Source organism: Pteropus alecto, unplaced genomic scaffold (assembly GCF_000325575.1).
Source record: "Pteropus alecto unplaced genomic scaffold, ASM32557v1 scaffold22, whole genome shotgun sequence".
In the NCBI taxonomy this organism is placed as follows: domain Eukaryota; kingdom Metazoa; phylum Chordata; class Mammalia; order Chiroptera; family Pteropodidae; genus Pteropus; species Pteropus alecto.
The window spans coordinates 3,172,550-3,199,073 of NW_006434839.1; the positions used below are offsets into that span (position 1 = coordinate 3,172,550).

A 26,524-nucleotide genomic window follows, 5' to 3' on the forward strand; every position below is an offset into this window, starting at 1 on the left:
CTAGCTATAAGGGAAATGCAAGTCAAACCACAAAGAGATACCGCCTCACACCTGTCAGAATGGCTATCATCAGTAAGAGGAGAAATATCGAGCGTTGGAGAGGAGGTAGAGAAAAGGGAACCCTCGTGCACTGCTGGCGGGAATGTAAATTGGTGCAGCCACTGTAGAAAACAGTATGGAAGTTCCTCGAAAAATTAAGAATAGAGCTAGCATATGACCCAGCAATCCTTCTTGGAAATTTACTTAAAAATTTTGAAAACACTTATTCATAAAGATATGTGTAACCCTATGTTCATTGCAGCCTTATTCACAATAGCCAAGACACTTAGAACCTAAGTATTAAAGAAAAAGTGGTACGTATATATACGATGTGATACAACCCAGCCCTAAGAAAGGATGAAATACTTCCATTTACAACAACATGGATGGATCTTGAGAGTGTCATGCTATGTGAAATAAGTCAGATGGAAAAGAACCATATGATTTTGCTCTTGTAGGATGTAAAACAGCAACAAACGAACAAACACACAGACACAGCAGTATGGCGATCACCAGAGGGGAAGAGGGTGGGGGAGGATGAGGAGAGTAAAGGGGGTCAAATATATGGTAACAGGAGAAGACTAGACTTTGGAGGGTGGAGCGTACAATGTAATCTACAGATGACATATTATAGAATTGTACACCCGAAACTTAAATGTTATTAATCAATGTTACCCTAATAAATTTAATTCTAAAAAATTGCTCCGTCAACTATTTAGTCTGAATGAACTTTATCTAGGTTAATTATCTCTGTTTATTCTGCTAGAATTGTCTAATTAACGCTGGTATACTGCTTTACAATTTATGAAGCATTTCCACGTAGTATCTGGATCTAAATAAGGTTCCAGAAGATCTGACAAAATTTAAGTTTACCTTCAGACAGGTGAATTTCAGCCCCACCTGCCCCTCTGTGTAGCGGGTTGACTGCCATGTTGCTCATGAAAGTGTCATTGCTCATATACAAGCTTCCATGTCATGCTCTACGTCAGTGTCCTGGCTGGTCCAGCAGTTTAAGGCACACTTAGATGCTCAACCAATATTCACTTAATGATTAAAAAGCAGGCTGAGCCCAAGATTGACAGTTGGAATCAGAAGATGTGTGTCTTTGAGTTCCAACTCTGATGCTTTATTGTGTGTGCCCTTGGGCAGGAAATGGAGTCGATGCCCTCATTGCCAAAATGGGGATAGTGATCTCTACCTCTGGGTTGTGGAGGGGGTTTTAAAGCACTGGGCGTGGACAAGGTACTTGGTCAGTGACGTTGGCCTTGTGTCACCAAGGTACTGGACAGTGTCAAGGTCCTCAGCTCATTACTGCCTTTCCCAACAACCATCTAAAAACGTTCTGCTTAGGTGGACCACCAGCCTCTGCCCTTTGATTCTAAACAGCAGTGGCTGCAAGAAAAGGTTTGAAAGAGCAAATCTTCCCCCTGAGCCTCGCCCGGTCCCTGCTCCCTCGGAAATCCCCCAGCCTTCCCGAAAACAACACGCTGCTTCCTCCACGGTCTGGCAGCGTCTTTGTGTCTCCGTGAAGGATGTACTTCTCCCTTCATAAAGGGATCGGGTGAAGGGCTGGCTGAGAAGGGGGTGTGACCTGGACGTCACTCACTTGTCCAGGATGCAGTTATTCTTTAAGTAATTCTGTTCACAGAACCGAGCCAAAAGGGGAGGATCTTGGGGGCCAGGCTTCTTGGGAAAGTAAGTCCAGAAGCCCCAGAGAGCCCATCGCTGGCTCCATTGCTGTGTGAGATTTGGCTGTGGGAAGCGGGAGTGTAAGAGCCGAAACTGGACCGATTTCCAAGAAATATTCAGAGGTGAGAATCTTGGACGGGCAACACGGGTCTGGATTTACCTCCTCTGCTCTGGGGCAGGGGCGGGGGTGGGTAGAGGGGGTGGACCATCAGTGCTTGGCTGAAGGCAGATGGAGTATGAAGCTTTCATTCTTCTTATTGATGATGTTGTAAAACACATTATACACACAAGTTCAATTTTAAAAACTCGACAGTGGCCCAATTATTTCTGGCTAAAAAATTCAGTATAGCAAAATGCAATAGAATAATAAGTCCACCAGTCCTCTAGAATGTGTTTTAATGAAGCTTGAACTCCATCTGAGCCTTAGAGTTCAGAGTAAGTCCCCAATAAGTTTTTAAAATAATTTTAATTTTATTTTTCAGTTACATTGACATTCGATATTTTATATTAGTTTCAAGTGTACAGCATAGTGGCTAGACATTTATATAATTTACAGAGTGATCGCTCTGATGAGTCTAGTCCCCACCTGGCACCATACAGAGTTGTTACGATACCATTGACTGTAGTTCCTGTGCTGTAGTTCACATCCCTGTGATTAAGTCAGTTCTTTATTAGATGTTTTTGAAGGCGGGTCATGGGTTGCTTTTCCATTGTAGTTTTTAAGGAACTAATGGTGAGGGCTGTGAAACATTCTTCTCTATGTGTTTCCCTCTTTTCTTGAATTGGTCTGATTGATTGTCCATCCGTCCATCCATCCATCCAAACCATCTCTCTATCTGTCCAGCCTCTTCCTAGTTAGATGGGATTCAGAATGACTTAGGAAGCCAAAGGATAGAATCAACCCAGCTTTTCTATCTCCATTTCAAAGTTGAGATTATAAGCTCTGTCTCTCAGTAATGTTCTTCATCTCCATGAAATGTTTTGTCCTTCTCTTTATTAAATTTTTGGCTGAAGCTCTAGAAAATACCAAGTGGATACTTTCCATATCTGTTAACGTTGAGTTAGCGTTTGAGTGTCTTCTTAGTGACTTAGAATGTAAGCCCCTTACAATGCACAGATATAAATGACCAAATCCTGATACTCTGTTGATACCTGTGCACCCGCCACCAACATGCACCCAAACGACAAGAATCCTGTCGTCGATGACCTTGCATAACCTCGCAGAGATGAGAATGTCCTCTGTTGCAGGTGACTTGCACATTTGTTTCTTCCCTCCTTGGCACTGGGATTGCATTCAACTAGCTGGTCGGTGCAGTGGTGTTTATAAATCACAGCTAGTTATAGATTTCTTTGTTCCTTTACTCCCTCTGCTTCATTTGCCTAGCCTTAAACACACACACACACACACACACACACACACTCACACTCTCTCTCTCTCTCTCTCTCTCTCTCTCTCGCACACACTCACACACGCACACAACTGCAAGTAAGTAACAGACCAGAAACAACAGTGTCTTAAACAAGAAGAGAGCTTTATTTTTTTTCCCATGTAAAGGACATCCTGAGGTCAGCAGTCCAGGACTGCAAGGGAGCTACACGTCTTCAGGTCCTAGCCTCTTTCTAGCTTATGTTCTGCCAGACAGCCAAACGTTTCCATCTTTCCATCTTTACATTTGTATCACAATCCGAGACGCCGAGATGCCTGCTGAAGCGCCAGCCGCCATGTGTCCATGATCCGGGAAGAGGCAGGAGGATGAGGGGAAGGGGCAAAAAGGGCTTTCTCAGAAGCACCCCCCACCTCCAGCATCCTCCACCTGCATCTCAGTGGCCACCCGATCAACAAGGTACAAGGGAGGCTTTGGATGGGGAAGGCAGCAAGCGATTCCTCCCACAGGCAGCTCGCACCGTTTTTATTTTCGGATGAAGAAATGGAGATAGAAGAAAGGAAGCAGTTCAGTCTCAATGTCACCAGGGCTAGTGACTTCCTTCCTTTCTGTCCCCTCCCTCCCTCCCTTTCTTCCCTTCCCTTCTTCCTTCCTTCTCTCCACTATCCCTCCCTCCTTCCCTTCTTCCCTCCCTCGGTCCTTTTTTCCTTCTTTCCTTCCCATGTTGTTAATTTGGTGGGTATAAAATGCCCTCCCTTTCTTCCCTTCTTCCTTCTCTCCACTATCCCTCCCTCCTTCCCTTCTTCCCTCCCTCGGTCCTTTTTTCCTTCTTTCCTTCCCATGTTGTTAATTTGGTGGGTATAAAATGATACCTAAGGGTTTTTTATTACTGTTTTTTTGTCAGTTATTACAGAAGAACAAATTTCCAGTTTTGTTTACAATTTATATATCATCTTGTGAATTGCCTACCCATATAATTTGCCCACTAATTTATTAAGATCTTAATTTTTTTCTCATAATTTGTGGTTTATGTCTACTACACGCTGTGTGTATATAAATGTATGTATTATATACATACATATTGGAAGAGACTGTTCAATACTAAATAGCCTTTTACTTAAGAGCTTTTAAATTATATTCTGTTATAGGAATATATTGTAATTTTTTAGCCACTTCTGGTACACATTTAGATTATACCCAATTCTCTTGTTCATGTGTGTGTGTGTGTGTGTATAATATATACATACATATTTGGACATGGTTTTTCTCATTCTTTTAATTTTTGAAATTGTGGTTAAAATCCACATAACATAAAATTTACCATTGTAACAATTTTAAAGTGAACAGTTCAGTGGCATTTAGTTGCACAGTGTCATGTGACCACCACTGTCATGTGGTCTTGTGCCAGGCCACCTTGCGGACTTCTAGCCAGTCAATTATTCCATTGTTTTCAAGTCAGGTGTCTAACCCTGACCCAATAGGTCATGGTCAGTGATGGGGGCAGAGGGGGGTGCACTTATCACAGGCCTGCTTAGGGCAATGGCCTAGTAAGCACAGAGAGCAACATGTCAACTGCATGCTGGTTTGTTTTTCCAAAAACATTTCGTGGTTAAAAGGACCAGCCTTTCTAAAAACTCAAACAATGTGAAAGAAAGAGAAAAAAAAAAACCCAAATTCTCCCTGCCACAGGTAATTCTTTCCTCACCATTTTTCTCTTGGCCAAGTCCTGCTTGTCCCTCAGGCCTCAGTTTAGACTTGCATGCGGAAGGCTCCCCAGGTCTTGGGACTCGTTAGAGTAGGGGTCCCCCTTATGTTGCTGGAGCAGCCCCTGCCCAACCCTGGGACCACAGCGTCCCTCCCTAGATGCCTTTATTCCCCGTTAGACTGTAAGTTCGGTGGGGGCAGGAACCCTTCCCCATTACATTCTATTGTCTGATGTCGTAGACACATATATCTTTCACAGATATTCATTAAAAGATAAAACACTGTTTTGGACAACATCTCTCCTGAAATCTCTGCGTTGGTATGTATTTAAATGAAAATTTATAAATTGGAATCGTTAACTATGTGCATACACATTATGTATACATATGCATTATGTACTTATATATTGGGAAATACATTTCAACACTAGCTTTCCTTTAAAAGCTTTTAAGTAGTATTCCGTTACAGGAATGTCTTATAATTTGTGTAGCCACTTCTCTACTGGTGTGCCTTTAGGTTGTACCCAGTTCTTTTGTTGTTAAAATAAGTGTGATACTCTTTCTTATACCTGTATCGTTGCCCACTCTTGGACTTCCTCACTAGGACGAATCCTAGGAGTGAAACTGCTTAGTCAGCTTCCTTTCATCTGTTGTCTAATGGCCCTTGGAAAGGCAGCAATGGACACGTCCGCCAATTACACTGGGTGTCATCGAGCTCTGAGGTTTTTGCAAGTCTGATAGAGGAAACTGGTAACTTGCTTTAATCTGAAGACATGGTAACAAGTTAGGTTAAACATAATTTCACAGATTTATCAGCCACTAAACGTATCCTTTCGTGCCGGTCCATCATGTCACGCCCCCTTTGCTGTTTCCTTCCAAATCTGCGGGGTTTTCGTTTCCAATTAGTCACTGTTCACATAGACTTCTGGATAAATATGGAAAGTGTTTTCCATATTTGAGATATTTCCATAGGTCAAACGTCTAGAACTGGAATTAACTAGTTGAGCAGAAACTAGTTTTTAAAGCTTCAGATATGTCGTCCGGTTGCCACAGGCTGTAGGCACACCTCTGAGATACTGGAAGTCTGGTTCCAGACCCCCGCAGTGATAATTTAATAATTGTAATAAAGCGAGTTGTTACCTTTTTACTGGTGGAGGGTCTTGCCTTCAGTTTGTGAAAAACAGGGCCTCCGTGGAGCACCATAAAGCAAGGTATTCCAGTATTTAAAAGGCACAGGATACCTGTTTTGGGGGGTGGAGACCAGGTAGGAATCATCATGTCAGAATCACCTGGTAAAAATTTTCAAGCCACCCATGTCACTCCACACCACCTCCTTCTGGAGTCTGAGAATTACTGGTAAAAAGGAAGCATATGGGGTTTGGGGCAGTGGTGTGCCAGTAAACGTTTAATAACAGGCTCCAGCGGGGAAAAAAGCGTGCCCAGATTTGTAGTGTTTGCAGATTTCCATGGGCGACTACTCCCACCGAGGCCGATTATTGTAAATTACCGATACGAGGTGATTGAATACGGAGTTGGAAAGAGATGTGCGCGGTCGGCCTCCAAGCCGTGGAAGCTGGCTGTGCACAACGTGAGCACAGTTGGTGCCTGGCACGGCACACCTTCTGTCTCTTACACACGCGTTTGTACACGTTTCTGTTCATTCCCTTTGACCCACATTTCAGGCTCTCATTCCTGCGCCCCATAGGCAGCCACTGTCATTGAAATTTCATGTGTCTTTGTGCAACATAAAATGTGTTTTGAGATACGTAGTTTTGTTTGACATGAGGGTTATTATATAGTTAGTGCCCTTTTCTTACTTAGTCATTCCCATAGTTATTTTTGTAATTCTAAGCGGTATACTTACAGCTTCGGTTCTCATACTGATCCTTTTGGTGGGATGCCTATTCATCCCTCCGTTTTTCTTGCTGACTCCCACCCCTCATCTTTGTCAGGTACGGTTTTACGGTCTCATTTTCAAGGGTGTTAATATTTTCATTCAGTTCTGAAACCACAAACAAGTCTGTGTGTTTGACTCCAATGTTGACTCTAAACCTGAAAATGAATAAACCACCCTTTAATTTTTTTTATGACCATGCAAATATTTCTCACTCAAGGACCAAGCGTCATATGCAGATTACATTTATTTCTGTAGAAGTCCAATGTGATGACCGAAAGGAATTCTCTTCCTTTATTTCATGAGTTGCCCAAAACTATGCCACATTTTCATTTTCTTCATATTACGGACAGACAATAATATGAGTCTCTTCTTCAATGAAGAAAACTATGAAATCAAAACTGTGAAGCTCCCTTTATGAGATCAGCGATAATTCAAGAGAACCGTGAAGCAGTTGTCTTGGAAATAACGATGTTTACCAGGCCTTCTGTGATAAATCACTTATCCTGGCCGATAGAAGAAGTATGTAAGATACTTATGACCCATAGAGCGATCTAATTGGGTTAGAACACACATCAAATTAAAACTTGTTCTGCTCAATAGTGAGTGGCAGATTTCCTGGGTTTCTTTTCTTGTCACTCAATACAGAAAAACAAGGAGACTTACTGGAGATTGTTAAAATTGTAAAACATGTTTAGATTGTTATGAGTCACAAAATATGACTGGTAGAAGAGATTGTGTTGAGTGAAGATCGAACTTATTGTTAAGCATTTTAATTGTAACCGAATTTAAGATGAACTTATCGAGATTTAAAAAAATATATTTTCCCACCCAACTAAATTGTTTTTTTCTCCAGCACCATAAATGGCCAGAGTCACTTTGGGTTTTTAAGTCTGCCGCCATGATTTGCATTGCTATTTTTTTAGGTAAAAAAATTGATGTAATTTACATAAAGTGAAATTCACTATTTTTTTGTACATTATAAAGTGTATAATTCAGTGACTTTTAGTTTAGTCACAGGGTTGTATGACTACTGCCACCATTTAATTCTCACTGAATGGTCTTGTTTTCATTTTTGGGTGTGGTAAATCTCTTAAAAGTTCATTTTCCCATCTAGAAACATGATAGAGCCAATTTTTAATGTGTACTGATGTCCTTTTATAATCAAAAAGTGATGATGCTGCTAACTATTATAAAAGTTACCGGATAAAGAATACCCCTCCAAAGGATGTTTGGGCAGTGTTGGAAAAGGCACAGCAGAAATTCCGGGGCAGTCTGTGTCTTCATGACTTTCAGGCTCCCAGACGGGCTGGGAGACCAATTATTTTTACTTTTTTCACTCTGAAAATAACAACCTTTTATATTTTCCATGGTGCCTCTTGGGAAAAGGGATTTCATGGACTGACTTCTGAGCGTTCTTGATCTATCTGTCATCTGGGAATATCTGTGTCTCTGTGACGGTGTTTTAAGAAAACAGATAATATCTACATTGCAGTGTAGTTGTTTCTATGTGTATCATTGGTGTCCCCAACTAGATGAAAGAACTCCTTAGGGCAAGGAACATGACAGACGCCTCTTCAAAGTATCCACAGGGGCCCATGCAACACAAGGTGCAGAGCTGGCACTGGGCAAACGTTAATGACCTTGACGTGCTGCTGTCCAGCTGCTCTGTGGCTGTGTTTATGGCTCGGGGAAGGATCTTTGTTTGAGTTCTGACTCTGCTACTCACTAGGGATCTGATATTGGAAGAGTTATTTCAGATTCTCAGAACCTCATGTTTTGAACTATTTATTTTGAAAAGTGTTACACGACTTCAAAAGCAGAGGATAGTAAATGGGTCCATGTACCCACCATCCTCCTTCAGTAACTTTCAACACACGGCCATTCTTTTTCATCTATATGCCCATCTACTTCTTATATACCTGATTCCCACCCTATGAGAAAATTATTCTTAAGTGAATCCCAGACATATTTCATCTGTAAATATTTCAGTATCTATCTCTGAAATATAAGGATTCTTTCTTCTACCATAGCCATGAGATCAGTGTCACACCTAATGATGTCATCAGTAATTTCTTAATATCATCAAGCTTCCAAACTTTCTTACATTTTCCTGATTTTTGATCATCTTTCTTCCATTTCATTCTTAGTTATTGTTGCTGTTTTTATAGTTGGTTTGTTTGAAAGAGGATCCAAACAAGATCGACTCATTTATTTGGTTGATTTGTCTATTTTCTTTTCGTCTGTAGGTTCTCCTTCTCTCTCTCTCTCTTTTTTTTTCTTGCCATTTGCTTGTTGAAGAAGGTGAGCTGTTTATGCTATAGAACTTCTACATTCTGGATTTTTCTTATTGCTCGCACATGGTGTAGTTTAGCATGTTTCTTCATCCCTCGTATAAACTAGTAGGTAGGGTTAGAGGCTTAATCAGTTCAAGTTCAATTTTTTTTTTTTTATGAGAATACATCACAGGTGATGTTGTATACTTCCTATTGCATCTTATCAGGAGCCACAGAATATCTGATCATCATTCTCAGTAGCATTAGGATTTTTCAGATGTTATCAATCTTTTCTATCTCTTAGTAAAGCCATTCACCTAATAGTTTGTCAGCCATTGATGATCACTTCCTAGATCCATTATTTCATTAGGAGATTCAAAATCATGACAATTTAATTCCATTTTTCATTCTGCATGTGTTAGCTGAAATTAAAGAATAATTTTCTGTTACCAACTGTTTGGTTACCCTAAAATACAATTTGTATAAGAAGCAAAATGTTGACTAGTTTTCAGGATAATGAATTGGTTTCTTAGTATTCTCCAACGATGGTCAATGAGATATTCATTTTAGCAATATTTTAAACAGTGGATTTTGATACCTCTGATGTATTTCAATTCTTTAAAATCGTTATTTTTATTATATAAGATATATAATGAATTCATATTGACATTTCCAACCCAAAATTAGGATTATAAGATTTTTATGTAACTTCTTTGATTTTTATCTTTTTTTTCCTTACACTAAAAATCTTGGTTTCTAATATTAACATAATTATTTGCTTTATCCTACAACATGTACTAGTATCAAAATAATGATACCAATATTATCACTAACAGTGTAATTACTGAAAACAGATTAGGGTTTCTGTTTATCTCACTAGGGACATATAGTTAAATTACTATGTCTTATAGTCATTTGAAAAAAAATTTTACTAACTTGATACTTGGCTTTCTTTGTTTTATTTTTCTTTTACTTTTTGGTGTTAAGAATCCTTTTTAGGGTTAAGTATAAAAAAAGAAGAGATAAAAAGAAGTGTTTCATGGATTTCTGTCAGTAGTAAATGAAAATAATATATGAGCACACTGGAACATATGGTTACACCGTAAAGCGTAGGATCTATGGAGATGTAAGGGCCAGCTATTGTGGTTATTTCTCTGTAGCAAAGCCCATCTTCACTCCCGGTCAAAGGATACTATTGGTCAAATTGTCAAGAGCTCACCTGGCCTCCTACTTAGGGTGGATTACTAGCCACTGGGGCCCAGTTTTCTCATTTAGCCATTTAAAGAGTCAAGTTTCAGGTTCTTCATATGTAAAATGGTGATAAATTATAATTCTTACTTCACAGTTTATCTTTGAAGATTAAAGGAGAGTATGCACTCAAATATATATTTTTCTTCCCTCTTTCGCTTCCATCAGGGATGTCATGTGGAAAATTTGAACCGTTTTGAAGATGGCCAGCAAGCAGACGGAGCCGGTCACCATCATTAGCCTTCGGAAGTTGAGCCAGGGGTCCCCAGAGCCACAGCTGAAAGGTGAGATGATCTAGAAGTCTCCAGCCCTCAAGTCGCTGCTTAATTTTGCCCCTACCCCATGTGTACTAGTTTTCATAATAACGAATTGGTTTTCCAACATCCTTCAGGGCGAGCCATGATCCACACAGATTCCCTTCCCACAGACTCTGTTCTTTTCCCTGTGTCTTTCCTCGTTAGAGCAAAAGACATTCACCGTGGAAGATGCCGTGGAGACCATCGGATTCGGACGTTTCCACATCGCCCTGTTTCTGATCATGGGCAGCACCGGGGTGAGTGCTCCTTGGAGATCATTGGAGTCTCCAAAGCGAATTCATTGCCGTACACGCAGAGTCTCCCACTCGTCTCCAGCTCTGGGCTGTCCATGCGGGGAGGGGTGGCAAAGGGAGCGGGAATCCAGTGAAATAATTTTCATCTACCTTTGGCAGGTGTTTGGTTATAAGCAAATGAATATCTATGTTCCATGTTCTGGAGATTCAGTACCCATTTAAAAAATGGTTTAAATTAAGCTACTGGGAAGAGAGGAGAAAACTCTGGTATTATTCTAAGTAAAATTAGACGTGGGTTCTCAAGCATTTTGTGTGTAAGAACCACCTGGTTCACCTGTAATTACAAATTTCCAGATCCTTTAAGGGCCCCGATGAAGGTTTGTTATTTACCATCGAAAGAAAGAAGAGTGACAGCTCAGTCCCAGGGGCTTTTACACACAATGCGATGTTCTTGGAAACCACTGCTGTTTCCTGCTTTTGTATGTGGGGTGAGAATCTGTTCAGAACCCCATACTGAGATGCATAGTGATCCCCAGCATCACAAGTGAATGCGTCATAAACCTGGGGACCATTTCAAAATGTTCGAGTGATAAATGTTACATCAATAAGTGCCAAAGTTCTGCTATGCTGCTTTATCTAACTAGCAGTGCTGACTGGCTATACAACAGGTGCTTCCTAAATGGAGGGGAAGGAAGAGGTTAGTGTACTCGATGGATGATAAACAGGTGGATGATAAGCAGGGAAGAAGTGAGGACAAGCTAGCACTTACACACGGTGTTTTCTGTCCTTTTTAAGGTCGCCGAGGCCATGGAGATCATGTTAATAGCGGTTGTGTCTCCCGTCATCCGCTGTGAATGGCAGCTGGAGAACTGGCAGGTGGCATTAGTGACCACGGTGAGTGCTGCAAATGAGCCAACTGAGGACCCAGGGCTTCTGCTCCCCTCCCCCATCCCACAGGGCTGAGAGCCGGAGGAAACCTCACCACTTGGTGTTGCTGGCCTCCACAGCTCATGGGTTTGCAGGCCTGAACTGGCATTTGAGGCTTTTCTCCTCTTTTTCTCTTCCCTTGGAGAGCCTTGAATTGCTTATTTTCCAGCTCCTAGCAAAAGATCCAAAGAAATAAGTGCAAATCAGAGAAAGTAACTATTATGCCCTGGGTTAGTTATGGTTTAACTATTAACTATTAGTTCAGATCACTAAGAGGCTACTAAATTGAACCAGTGACCTAACCAATCACCAAATCACACTCACTGAATTGTTTGTTACACATTCAACTTTTCTCAGAGACCATTATGAATAACCTTATAAATTGCACACCAAATTTTGCTGCAAAGCAGGATTACTGATATTACCTATCATTCTTTCCAAAGTTATTAATTAAGTCCAGGTGATTGCTAGCAGACTCTGTGTGCATGTGTGTGCGTGTGTGTTGCAGGGAGTAGAAGCACTTCCATGTCACTTAACTAGAAAGCGAGGAAGGGGGAACAGTCAAGGTTGCAGAGACAGGCGGGGGCCGGAAGCATCTTGGAGTCTGTGCACGGACCCCCGTCTGTAGGCCACAGTGGCCACTGTGCCCACCTTGGGCCAAAGTGCGCGAGCTTTCCAAGCAGAACAGTTCACACAAATACATGTGACAGTTTTTCAAATTACCATTTTGTATAACCAAAAATTTTACGTAGATGCACTATTGACACTATAGCCATTATGTATTTCTCATTAAGTGAATTTTAATGTACACTTTCTATCATGCAGAGCTCTGTTAAATCTTTTCAAAAAAATCTTATAAGAGGCTCGTCATGCATAAAAATGTTGGAAGCCACACTGTAGGCAATGGAGAGCCATTGAAGGGGTTTAAAGAGAGACATGCCCAGTTTTCCAAGAAACCCGAGGAGATGAGGTTGGAGGGTGGGTTAGTGGGGGGCTGTGGTGGCGGTGGAGAGGCAGAGTTTGTGGAGGTGAAAGCATGTAGCAGGTGACGGTGGTTGCGTTGGCCACGGAAGCCAAAGAAACACCAGGTGAGGCTCGGAGTGTTGCTGTACGTGGGTGTCGGAGCTGGTTTTCACGGAGGTGGGACTTAATAGGGAGCACTGTGAGCCAGGTGTCAACATCCTTACCGAAAGAGGGGAGTGTCTGGGGGGCAGGCATGGTGACGGTAGAGAGCGACAGTCAGGTGGAGAAGGTGGCCTTGAAGAGAGGTGGGGAAGACCCTGTAAGAGCGTGGGAGTTGTGGTCTGAATCTGGTGGAGAACGCTGGACATGTCCCCTCGACCCCCAGCCTTCTGGGGTTTGGACAGGAGCCCGCGCTGCGGGAGGCTGCAGGCGAGAGGTGTCCCTGCCTCTCACTCACTGCCTGGACCACGTTCCACAGCGTTATGAGGACTGTGAAGTTGCTGGACAACTGGAATTTTTCAGTTCCATCATAGTCTCGTGGGACCACTCTTATGGGTCCAAAATGTCGTTATGAGGCACATGGAATCAAAAATTACCCAACTCCTTCCCAAAAGGGAAAGGTGAACTAATATTTTCTGTGTCATCTGTGTTAGGTACCAGGAAAAGCTCCCCCTCGCTCAGGGAGGTGACCTGGGTTCTCTCAGGGGACGTATGTTATGTGCCCAGCTGTGTTTCTTATTGTGTCTTAGAGGCCAGGAAATTTGTAGCCCAGTTTTATGTTCAATCAAAGCAGCAAATGTACAAATCTGCTGAGGGGTGGAAAACGTTTTATTCTACCTTTCCACGTTCTTCAGCTCGTCTAATAATCCAGTTAACGTAAATCCGATTAACAGGAGGAAAACATTTAATTTTGTACATACAGGAGCCCCATAAAAATATGAGACCCAAGGACAAGTCGAGCATTTGAGGCTTAAATACATACCATCTTGAGCTAAGGGATGGGCGAGGGGCCTGGCCTTCACCGGGGAGAAGGCTAAGAAGAGCAGATGTTTGATAATTAGAGGCTTGCCTTGCCGTACAGAGAGGAAATTGAAATAAAACTTATCTCTGGTAATAGTGCTCTCTGAGCCAGCCCCCCATCTGAATTCTTTTAGGTAGTTAAGGGAGAGGTAAAAGATGTGTTTTGTTTTGTTTTGTTTGGAGACCGCTTGGTCTTGATGGCCTTCAGCTCAAAATAATCCACATGCCAAAGTGGCATATTTTGGGGTCACGTATCGTCCTCCCCTTCATCGCCCTTATTCTCTAGCTCCATTTCCCTCTTTAAAATTCCTCTATTATAATAGTTGCACTTGTTCTTTTTTCTGTTTTGTTTTTGTTTTGTTTTGTTTTGTTTTTTTAAAAAAAGCTCTAATACTTTTAGGGACACGAGAGAATATAAATAAAAATAACCAAAGCTCTTACTTGGGCTTGTAATTAAGTGACTCAGCTGGTTTTTTGTTTTCTTCTACGTACAAAATACAGTTGCAATTTAGAAAAGCATTCCTGTCGATCCTTGTCCTGCGAGGGTGAATGCTGTAGTGTGATGTGTAATTGTAAGTGGGGCACACCCGGTTGGTTTGCAAGCGTGCACGTCTTCATTCTTGAGAATGTGGCATCTGTCACTGCCAGGAAATTACATCACATGGTAGTTTCTGTGCTTATAGCTGACATTTTATTGGCTGCATTCATGTAGTTCCAATGACACCAAAAGAGGCTCCTCGGTGTCCGCAGTAACATGGCTTCCTTGTGAGATGGGTCACAGCTCAGAAGACTCTTCTCTGGGTACTTAGACTCACCCAGGTGTGACTGTTTCCTGCTCCAAGTTCCTCACCTTTAGTCTCTGTCATCCTCATTCTGGCTGTGAGTCCCATCCCTGAGCTCACTGGCCACAACCTCGCTACCAGGAGACGTCCAGGCAGAAGAGCAAGGAGGCAGCATTTTAAGCATCTCCCAGGCTTCCTGACCCCCAGCTACAGCTCCACCTTCTGGACAGCCTGGCCCAAGCAGCTGTTAACTGAGTAAACTGAAGGGCTGTGGGCAAATTGCGTCCCACATATTGTATGACTAAGAGAGTTAGTGTTGAAGGAACAAAACTTTGTGTGCATGCACATCAGAAACGGCAGGGTCGTTTTTTTTGAAGTTTTATAAGAGTTTATTTGATCCAAACTGACGACATATGCTGGGGAGTAAGACCTTAAATACTTCTCAGAAGGGTCATTTTTGCACTAAGAAAAAAAAGTACCCGTGAAAAAGAGCAGACTCTCCAAAGGGAGGGAGAAGAGGAAGTAGGAAGTGTGGTGTGTCTATTCAGTCTTCCAAACAAGATTACAGAATTCACAAGTTTTAAGGTTCACATAAGCTTTAAATCATGGCTTATTTTCCAGACAAGCTGAATAGTAAATAAGTGAACCTTAGGAAAGTCATTTTTTTAAAACATTGAATGGAAAGAAAACACAAAGAATTTGCCATTTATGGGAGAGAACAGAGTACAATTTAAATTTAATCTTATTTCCTTCACTTTTATTAACAGCTGATTTTAATCCAGTTACAATTTGGTCTATTAACACAGCACAGCATCTCAAGAAAACAAAAGTATTTTGCCCTTGGTAGTTTGTCTATTGTTTCCTTTTACGTAAGCCGGTTAAAAGAAAAAAATATTAGTTCGTCCTCCCCTTTTGGGAAGGAGTTTGGTCATTTGGGGTTCCACGATAGCCATGTGCCTCCTAACGACATTTTGGACCAATGAGAGCGGTCCCATAAGACTATAACGGAGCTGAAAACTTCCAGCTGCCCAGCGACTTCACAGTCCTCACGACGTTGTGTAACGTGTTCCTCGCGTGTTTGTGGTGACGCTGGTGTCAACAAACCTACTGTGCCACCAGCCGCATAAAAGCACAGCACATACGGCTGTGTGCAGCACGTACTACTTGATAATGGTGACACACGACTGTTACTGGTTTATGCATGTACTATGTATACTACTTATCATTATTTTAGAGAGCATTCTTTCTATTTATTAAAAGGAACTTTGCCAGATGACGGTCTGCGTGGTGTGCTGGCAGCAACCTTGTGGGTCACGCGTTTACCGCGTCTCTCGATTGCGTCACACTCCCTCGTGCTTGATTTAATCTCGCGTTGTTTGGGAAAGTGCCGCACAGGCTTGTCGCCTGGGAGCAGTAGACCACGCCATACAGCCTGGGCGTGTAGTAGGCTCTGCCCTCTAGGTTCGGGCAACGTACTCTGTGATGTTCGCATGATGACGAAATCACCTGTCGATGCATATTGCAGAATGTGTCCCCACTGTTAAGCAGAGCATGGCTGTAGAAAATTAATTTCAGGGGAACCCAAATTTTGGGGTTCGCCAACTGATATAATTTTTTTTTTTAAATTGAGTGGCTGACATGTAGTTGACATTAAAAACGTATATATATTTGACATGCAAGGTCATTAGAAGAAGAGAAGGAGGCAGAAAATCTTGTCATCGACCACCATCATCTTTCAAAAAAAAAAAGACACATTACCACCAACAACCAGAAAGAAAATCATTCCCGAAGAAAAGAGCCCTTCGTATTTAATACATTTAGACTTATACAAAAATGTATCACGTTTTTCTTATTTTTACCATTTTGCTGAGGACTGACTGGATTTTGTTATGGTGCAAAGTCGATCCCGGGTCTGGCATTTAGAAAACACTGGCTTCCCCCGCTGGCCCCTGCTTCCCTTCAACTCTGTCTTAGAAAGTACAGTGCACAGAGGAAAAGCATGGCTTTTTTGGTTCAAGAATAGAGATGATGGTTTATTTTTTAAAAAATAGTTCCCTGAGGAGGAAATGCGTTTGCGTTTTCCTTATGACAAGTAAGGAAGAAAGAGATAAAAAGAGAAAGCAAAGCAGGCAGCAGAGAGAAACAGTTTTTTTCACCGAAAGTGTTAGAAATGACAGCTAATGCCTTTCCTTTGATTATCCTAGAAGCAATCACTCAGATCTTACTAGAAAGGAAAGCAAGAGAAGCTTGGAACTGCTGAAGGAAGAAAAATAAGTTGCTGGAAGGCATAGACATCAGATTACAGCTCAGGCTGAGTTAAAATGCTGGTATCTTCTCTCGGTTCTTGAATTTTATCAGGGTAGGAAGGACAAGCCATTGTGAGAATAAGGAAAAGAGATCGGTTTATATTAGTTTTGAAGAGTGTTTCTAAATGAATGATTGGTTTTGATGTTTGTTCAGTTTGTGTTTACCCGTAATAACTTAAAGGAGACTGCTTCTAGAAGTTTCGACTTGTGTGTGGTATCAGGCAGAGCATGGAAGAAGTTTTCTAATTATTAAAATGGAAATTCACAGTTACATGTTTGAGAGGATCCAATGCCATCATCTTCGACTGGAGGGAAAGCAGTTACCTGTTCTTCTGGCCTGTTTCCACCTGGTAGCAGTGTCTCCAGCTATGGGGTCAGCCAGCAAGAAGCATCAGCCTCTAAAGCCCTGAACATGCTAAACAGGAGTCAGGGGAGAACTTTGTGAAAACCTGTTCTTCAACTTCCACCCTTTCCTAGCCTACATGTAGTTAAGACAGACGAAAGCTTAATGCGGTCAATTAGCAAATTATAACAACTCTGCTCAGAGGATAATTTTTTTCTCCCCCCACATCCAGATGGTGTTTTTCGGCTACATGATATTCAGCATCCTCTTTGGCCTCCTGGCTGACAGATATGGCCGCTGGAAGGTAGGTGGGCCTTGAAGGATGATTTGGAATTTTCTTTCGTGTGTTCTTTTGTGGCCATGTCACCACTGCCTCTCTTTAGTGGACATTTCTCGATCGATACCCAAGATAGAAAGCGTGGAAATGGCCTTCTCTGACATCACATGCCTGAATTCCTGGCTCGTCTTCTTGCTTTCTCATCTTTCCTGAAGTACCTGTCCCCATACGTGGTCACGCACAGTCCAGGTACAGAGTTGATGGAGGTGCATAGTTAGAACATATCAGAATATGGAAACGTGCATATGTAAACATAAGCAGCTTCGCATTCGTTAATTTTGGTAAAACTTTGAAACTAAGCCACTTGCTCATGGTCACACACCTGCTGAGATTAAACATCAAGAGATAAATCTATGTCTTCGGATTATAAACCCAAGTCTCTCTTCTTTTCTTGTCTGATTTCTCATGGGGAAGGCCTCTCTAAGCATAAACACAAAGAGAGAAGCCCCAAAGGAAACATTAATAGAGTTGGCTGTATGTTTCAAAGAACACGAAATAAACATTATAGACTCTTATAAATTAATATGAAAACCGAGTATCTCAAAAAAAAAAAATGTAAAGAGCACAACAAAGGCATTATACAGAAGAAGTACAAAAGGTTAAGGAACCTTGAAAAACATTCAGTCACAGGAATTATCAAAAGCAAAACTATGCAGCATCAATGAAAAGAAAAACTGGATCTCTATAAATTTAAGAAAGAGTTTTATTTGGGTCTTACTGAGGGCTATCGCCTGAGAACAAAGCTTCAAGAAGCCTTCAAACAGAGCTCCAACTTTGGAGAAGCAAGAGGTGCTCGTATAGGCAGAAAAGTAAGCAAAAGCACGTTTGTTACGTCAGAAGTCTCAGGTAGGGTGCATAAGTTTTAACGATTAACAGTTTTGCATCAGTTGGAAGGGACGCGTAGGGAAGTGAGGTCGGGTGTTGGGAGGAGGAGTGTTGAGGAAAGATAAGCTTGGCTCTGCAAGCAGTTAAATTGCCTCAGAACTGTTTGAGATGCATTTGTATGTGGCTATTGAAAGAACAGGCACTGTCTTCTGTGATCATTGACCTTTAGGTGTGAAATTCTGCAGATGTAGTGGTTGACCACCATGGCGTGTGTCTTAGTGAGGAAGTTAGGTTGGTTCTCGTACCCCCTGGCTTTCTCATTTAGCCAGACTAACTTAAGCCCTCTTTCCTCAGGAGCAAGATAACATTTTTTTTTTTTCTTATCAGATCCATTTCCAACATTAAATCTATAAGGAATTTTTCTTAAAGAAACCTGGCAGTATATAGATGACTTCACATACTATTGGTATAGTTTTTCTGACCATCGGTTTGGCAATACGAGTCAAAAACCTTGAGAATATCCGTCTTCCTCATCTGATAATTTTTATTCCAGAATTCTAACTTGTTTTAATCATCAGAGAACCACAAAGATTTATGCACAGATATCATCACAGATCATTTAATAGAAAATGTGAAACTACCTCAACATTCAACAGTAAAGGTTTATGCATTATGTTACATGTATTATAGTATACCTTTCCAGTGGAATATTTTGCAGCGTTAAAAATATGTTTTCTCTTTCAAACAGGCAAAATAGGATAAAATCATGTTAACAGTATTTTCTCTGGGTTAGAGAATCAGGGGTGATTTAAATATTTTAATTTCTTTTTCTTTTTTCTTCCACATTTTCTCCTACGAACTGGAATTATTCTTACAATTAGAGAAAAAAGCAAATACCTTAAATTTTCTCCTTATATCCATTCCGACACAGTGCTTCCGAGGGGCAGGGAGGGCAAGGATTTGCATTCTCAATGCAGTTGGAGAATTTTGAAGAATGTCCTAAACGCAGAATTGTGAATGAAAAAGTGGCTGTGTAATAAATCTGACAAACCCAGTGACCGAAGGTAACCTCACAGGGTGACCTGGTCCAAAATTCCTAACTGGGCAGGTCATGATGGGTAGTCAGCCCCAGGCCTAGAACTTTTTCAATAAAAGGTTTATGTTCTCCTTAAGCCCTATGTGTTCTCTGGCATCTAGGTTAACATACTTTTGAAATGCCCGAGGGATTCTCTTTTCCGGACCCCTCAAAGGAACCACCCTCGAGGGGCACGTGATCTTGTTGCTTATATACCACCCCTTTTACTGTAAATGTTAAACATTAACTGCCCTGTGCCCACTAATGTGAAGGAAGTATGTCTCTCTCCATTTTACTTTTCATCCAATCATAGCGATTTCCCCGCCTTGCTCTCTCCCACCTTCTTGTCATCTCACATTCCCTCCTTGACCCCCAAAGCGTAAAAGAACTGCAAAACTGTCATTCTCCTGAGCATTTTAGATCTTGCTCCCCGCATGTCATCAGTTTGGCTCAGATAAACTCTCAAGCAAATTCTCTACAGGTTTAGACGTTTCTTAACGTCCACAGAATGCCAGGCTTTCAGACTCCAGAATGTCGTGGATTGTATTGTCTGAGGACTGTGAGAGACCGGTGAGCTTACTGTAGGTTAGTTAGCTCTTCAGAGGAGCAAATTATCTGGATGGAAATGAGAAATCACCTTCAGAAGTTAGATTTTCTCCCCTACCTTCCACGGAGGCAGGTCCCATTAATAAGTCTCCTTTCGTTGCTTCAGATTTTGCTCATCTCGTTCCTGTGGGGAGCCTACTTCTCCTTGCTGACCTCTTTCTCTCCCTCGTACATCTGGTTTGTCTTCCTGCGGACGATGGTTGGCTGCGGCGTGTCTGGCCATGCACAAGGGTAAAGACTTCATTGGTGGGGAGGGGACCCCCGAGGGAGATATATGTACACCTCCCCCCCACACACACACACTGGTTAATGGATTAATAGCATCAATAAGTTGCACATTTATAAACTTCCCTCATGCTAATTATTTTTGAGCTTTTCTTAAAGTGATGGCTGCCTATTCCGCTAGGAGCTATTTGCTCACCGAAACGGTGTTTGACGGTGAGGCTAGCAGACTGCTGGATTGAGCGTTTTTGTTCCTAAGGCTAACCATTATTTTTAAGATGGATACCATTTTGTCAGACTAAATGCTAACAAAAAGTACCCTGTGTGGTCTATAACAAAAATGTCAATCCAAACACAGTCTGTTCATTTCTTAGGAATCTGTTGGAAGAGTTGAGTCTGACCATAAGCACCTCTAACATTCAGGAATAACCATTTTAAAGTGCCCTCGTCCTCTAGCTTAAGGCTGTGTCAAAGTAAATTTGCAAAGCAGGGTGAGATGTATTGAAAGAGACGTACTGCTACGTGTCTTTCTTCTGCCCTTGGATAAGCGTGCAATATCTTATTGCACGTGGGCTGGTGTGTGTGGGTGTGAAAGGTGTGTTGCTAAATTTTCAGCAACTTGGAAGCCTCCCTTCAATTTGCAGGGCTCCTCAGGCTGTTCTCTCCTGGGTGCCTTGGAACAAGGTCCCTTAGAAAACATTAGGAGATGACAAGCACCTAATTGTTACTTTAATGCGTTAGGGGAAAATTGTTCTTCCCTGGAGCATAAACCAAGCATCACTCTGAGCTTCAGAGCCCTGAAGGAGTAGAAGTTTAGGTATGATTTTAAAACCCCCCTCAGGGGGGCAGCCCAATAAATATGTTAAAAACCCCAAACCCTTGCTCATAACTACAAGAGAGAAGAGCCATTAGAAAACTGATGGAATACGAGTCCATTTATTCTTCTGGTCACAAAATTAATATTTTCTTAACTAGAAATCTGTGTTTTGGTCATCATTAGTTGGGAGAACCACCTTCTGTTGGTTGTATTTTAATTTCCCAAGTATGTTTTAGAAAAGAGAATCAGGCTTGGGAAAACACTTTGCCAACATTTGTCTTGGCAAAAGAGATAAGACTAATGTCTCTTAAATAGTAGGAGATAACTTTGGGACTAAATAACTTTGACTTCCAATAATGTTGGGAAAGAAAATGTTCCAATAACATTGGGAATAAAAATGTAAACAGAAGAGCAGTTGTAAGTTTACTTTTTGTTCTCTTAGATGTGGATGTTAACCTAAAAATAGCCGCAGTGAGAGACCGCAAACGTTTATTTTAGCCAAACGCTGGTTATTTGGGAAGCACTGATTCAGGCAGAAATCCAAACAGTATTCCAATTAGGAGGTGGAAGCAACAGGTCTTTATGAGAAAGGGAAGGGGAATAATGACATAAATAGGAGGAAGGAATTCCTGTGGGAGCAGGTAAGCTAACACAGTGACATTCTAAAGAATGACTTTAATTCTCAGGCATAACATCTACTTCCCTGTTATCTTTGCAAACAGTTGTTTGGAATATGGTGCTGCTTCAGGCACAGCCCAAACGTCATTTTGCACAATTTTGATATTCCAAGGTTTGAGGAATAGGACAGGCAAGGCGGTTCCTCTGGGATGGCAGCTCCAATTCCATTTTTAAGTGGCTCCCTTTATATTAATTTTTACAGCTGTAACAATTACATTTTGCTGTATGATCATCTAGGAAAAACTCTTTTGTTTTCCTCTAGTGCTCACAGTCACTGCTTCTGACCATACTTCACTTCTGACACCAGCGGTGTGGAATTTTTTTCCCCCACACCAACCAATTCCCTGACACCAGCTGCATGTCCTACAGTTCCATTCTGACCTTGACCAGAGTTAGTGCAGATTTCACAGGTTAAAGGTCCAGTTCCACGGGACTGCCCGCCCCACCCCACCACTTGCAAATAGTACCCCACAATTTCTGTCCAACTCGACTGCAAATCAGAAGTTCCCACAAAACCCCTCCTTGGGTTCAAGAATTTGCTAGAGTGGCTGGCAGAACACAGGAAAACAATTTACTTACAACTGCAAAAAGGGTTATTTATTATAAAGGATATTTGAAAGGATATAAATGAACAGCCAAATGAAGGGAGAATGTAGAGCAAGGTCCAGAGGTGTCCTGAGCACAGGAGCATCTAGCCCTGCAGAGCTGGGATGCACCACCTCCGGGCACATTGTGTGTTATTCACCGGCCTGCAGGCTCTTTGCCATACTTCAGAGACGTTCTGTGGAGGCTTCATCACATAGGCATGATGGATATTAACTCACTTTCCAGTCCCTCTCCTCTCTCTGGAGGATGGGGTAGGACCAGATGTTTTAAGTTTCTAATCATAGCTTGGTCTTTCTAGTGACCATCCCCCATCCTGAATCACTCCGAAGGGCATCTGATTAGAACAAAAGATGGTCCTGTCACCCAGGAAATTTTAAGTGCTCTGTGTAAGGAGACCAGGGTCCAAGACCAAATATTAGCAGGAACCGGGGCTCGGAACAACATCTTTGCTCCTTACCATTTCACAGTGAAGAATGTCTGTGATTTTAAATTCTTTATCTCTGTGACAAGAAAAATTTGATTGTTAAAAAAAAAAGTCATTTAATTTTATAAAAAAACATTATTGTGTCCCCCCACCTCCCCACTTCTCGTTTAGGCTAATCATAAAGACTGAATTTTTGCCTACAAAATATCGAGGCTATATGCTCCCCCTGTCTCAGGTAAGGCAAATACGCATCTATCCAGTCTTTTGATCCCGTAGCATATGATGTGCATGGTTTTCGTGCTGCTGGCTGACTGTTCTTGGATTAGCACACTGCCTGTCGCTTGGTACCAACCAAAGAGCTTGACACCAGATCCGGTCCTAAGGTTTTCTGAGCAGTTAGAACACAGTGACCCCCTTCTCAGTACCCAGGAAGCATCGCAATGGCTGGTTTCACTGGAAAGGCAGAAGCCCAGGAATGCGTGTGGGATGAGCTTTCTCTCTGGAAGGACACCCACCGCCCCTTGTAGGGTGTCCCACCTCCCTTCCAAGAATATCGGTGTCTGCAAGTCCATAATTGGCCCGCGCCTGTGGGAACACGCCATATTGCCTCCTCCCAGATGAGCCATTCATCCAGCAGAGAAGGCTGGAATGGCCCCACGCCTTCCTCAGACCTTGCTGGCCAATGACTAGAGGTTTTGCATCCAGAAGCTATGTCAATCTGGGTGCCTTTGTGCTACCATCTTTGGTGCCATTATTATCCAAAAACCCTGACTTTCAGAGAGCCCAGAAAAAAAGACAACCCTTCCCACTGAACCATTATATATTTGGCAATAAAGCAATAGGAGAATATTTTAAAATTTATTTTGAATTTTTCTGAAATTTAAGCAGCAACAACAACAAAAACTTAGACTCTAACAAACAATGAATAACTCTTTACGTTCCTCCCAGATTTCTTCTCCTGATCTTTGCTGGACAGGTGCACACACTTTTAATGCTCAGGGGTCAGATTTCACATTTAGCGTTATTTAATTGGCATGGTCTTGCTCGAGCTCATCTGTGGACGTTTCCTCTCCTATCTGCCACTTGTTCCTTGGCCTGCTCCCTGCTTATGTCTCCTTGCTGGTCTTCCTTTCCATGTCTCCTTGGGTTATCTAATTTACCCCAATGGTTTTAGCTATCTATGTGCCTGTGGCCCTCAAAATCTTCATCTACAACCGAGAGCACCTCCTGGAACTTCAGACCCAGGTAGCCGACTACCTGGTAGCTACTTGAATATCCTGCAGGCTCAAATACAACATTCATAGAACAAATTTCTTCATCTTCCTTTGAAGACTCTTATTCAGATGTTTCCACTATCAGTTAATAGCAAACACTATCCCGTCAGTCATCTAAGCCACAAATTTAAGAGCCATCTTGGGCCCCTCCCTCATCCCTATTCAATCAATTACCAAGCCCTACTGATTCATCCCTATTAATGGACCCTCAACTGCATGTCCATCAGCAGACCCTGTCACTTTTACCTCCAAAACTTGTCCCAAATCTATCAGTCAAAAACATTTTTTTTTTTGCCGTTTCACTACTAAAATCCTTTCAATGCTACATCACCTGTTACCTGGTCCACTGCAATGGCTGATTACTGACCTTTTTTGTTGCCTCTTCAGAAAGGTCATCCCTGATCACTCAAGTTTCCATCACAGTTTTCTTTTTCTTTTTTTTTTTGTAGCCCCTATCATTTTCTGAAATCGTTTTTTTTTTATATATAATAGATTTTCTTGGTGATGAAATAGTCACCCCGAAGTAGTCCCCCAAAGGATCACTTATTATCTTCTCTCCATCTCCGTGAGGTGGAACGGAGTTATCGCTAATTCTCCATCTTCCGGAGGGGGAACAGTGCTCGGGGTAAATACTCAGAATTGTTCTAGTTCCCGACCAATGGGGCCTGGGCATCGTTGGCTGCCACGTTGTTTGTTGATATAAAATGATCTCCAAGATCTATTTTTTCAGTATGAAAAGCAAAGTAGAAAGCATTATTTATACTATGTTACCATTTGTGAGAAAGAAGAACACAATTCTATATCCTTATTAGCTTGTGTATATTTAGAACAGCTTCAGAAGGATCTAAGTGATACTGGCTGCGAAGAGACTGGATGGCAGGGAACCAGGAGAAGAGAATCTTTTTACACTGTTCTCCTTTGTACCTTGAGTTATGAACCAGTGAATTACTTATTCGAGAGAAAAAAAAAAAGTCAGTGTCTTGGACCCCAGCTTTTAAAGACTTTGGGGACATTATTACCCCTGTAGAGGGGGTCTCTCACTTACAGACAAGCAGGTGGAGGCGTGGGAACGGGAAGTGACTTTACCATTTCATCAGGCCCTGGAGGTCGTGTTGGGAGTAGAACTCGGAGCCCGGCCCCTCAGGCAAAGACCCTGTTCCATCTCCCCCTCGTTCTGTGGTAAAATGCTGGACGGGTGGCTCCTGAGAGAGGAAATGTGAGCACAGGTGAGGGGGGATTTCATCTTCTGTTCTCCCCACAGGTCTTCTGGCTGGTTGGCTCCATGCTCATCATCGGCCTGGCCTCTGTGGTCATCCCCACCATCGGGTGGCGCTGGCTCATCCGCATTGCCTCCATTCCTGGCATCATCCTCATCTTGGCCTTCAAGGTGAGGATGCTCATGGGCCTCCCTCCTGTCCTCCCATCCTGTAGCCATCTTTCTCATGTCCACCTCTTTCCTTTAAGTATCTGCCTTAATCAGCTTGTGTGGAAGGGGCATTTGGGCAAGGTTAACGTGGGAGGTCTGTCCTAAAGGTGTGATGTGCAGAATTCTTTTGGGGGTGAACAGGTAGGCTGGATTGGCTGGAGTGAGGGGCGCTAGTGGGAGGCTGTGGGATGGTGGGGACAGGCCTGTGTCTAGATTACGAAGGGCCTCAAAGTCCAGGGGCGCTGGACGTTTGGAAGGGGTGATGCGTGGGAAGCTGGCACGGGGCTGTGTGGGGACCGGGCAGGAAGGAAGATGGAACAGGGCAGAAAAGCAATTTACAAAGTGTCAGAACAGCCCAGCAGGAGATGAGGAGGGCCAGAACTGCCCACCGGCCTTGGGAATGGGGAGCTGGATGCTGCGGGGGACAACCTCTTCTGGGGAAGCACCGACTGGCCTTGGGTGGGTGTGAGGCATGAGGGCCAGGAGGCGGCCACGCTGGTTCTCAGGGTCTCAGCTTCGGTGGAGGCCTGTGCTGTTTGCAGAGTGTGTTGGTCAGAATAGTCAGTGTCAGTGGGTTGACAGCCTTGACCATCAGCCCTGATCCGCCACCTCTCGGGTGCTGGAGGCCCCTGCGTGCTCACCCTTTAGACTGTTGCACTGTGGCGAGATCCTGAGGTTCCTGTGAAGGATCAGGGTGACTGGGCAGTGGAGAGGCACCAGGGGCCTGGGGCAGTGGACATTTACTAATGGGATATAAGAACTTCACTGTATTAACAAGTAGCTTGAGCCAAACTGGTGTGAAGTTCAATGTCAGCCCACCGTCATCCAGGCTGGGACTGTGATAAGGACAGTGAGGCCTTTTTTGTTCCAAATCATCTTGGAATGCAAGAGAACACTGAGCCTCTACACTCGCCACATCCTTCCCCATCTCTGGAAGCTGGGACGGTGTCACGTGTGGCACAATTACAGCTGTACCCCTGAAGTTCACGTCAGTTGCGATTCCGATGTTCTCTGTCGTCTGTGCCCAGTTTATCCCTGAATCAGCTCGTTTCAATGTCTCCACCGGCAACACGCAGGCCGCGCTGGCCACGCTGGAGCACATCGCCAGG

At 42.6% G+C, this 26,524-nt stretch overlaps 1 protein-coding gene across 2 annotated transcripts in view; it reads left to right on the top strand.

Moving 5' to 3' along the window:
* The first annotated feature begins 1,318 nt into the window (after positions 1–1,318).
* SVOPL (SVOP like) overlaps positions 1,319–26,524 on the top strand; it is a 62,663-nt gene continuing 37,457 nt past the window's right edge. For both annotated transcript variants that reach the window (XM_006910486.3, XM_025045967.1), the window contains exons 1-9: positions 1,319–1,850; positions 10,403–10,518; positions 10,696–10,787; positions 11,580–11,678; positions 17,358–17,429; positions 20,075–20,199; positions 22,887–22,950; positions 25,251–25,376; positions 26,444–26,524. The exon at positions 26,444–26,524 is cut by the window's right edge and continues 36 nt beyond it. In XM_006910486.3, the coding sequence (XP_006910548.1) occupies positions 10,437–10,518; positions 10,696–10,787; positions 11,580–11,678; positions 17,358–17,429; positions 20,075–20,199; positions 22,887–22,950; positions 25,251–25,376; positions 26,444–26,524 (741 nt within the window). In that variant the 5' untranslated portion in view covers positions 1,319–1,850; positions 10,403–10,436. The remainder of the gene's footprint in view (positions 1,851–10,402; positions 10,519–10,695; positions 10,788–11,579; positions 11,679–17,357; positions 17,430–20,074; positions 20,200–22,886; positions 22,951–25,250; positions 25,377–26,443) is intronic.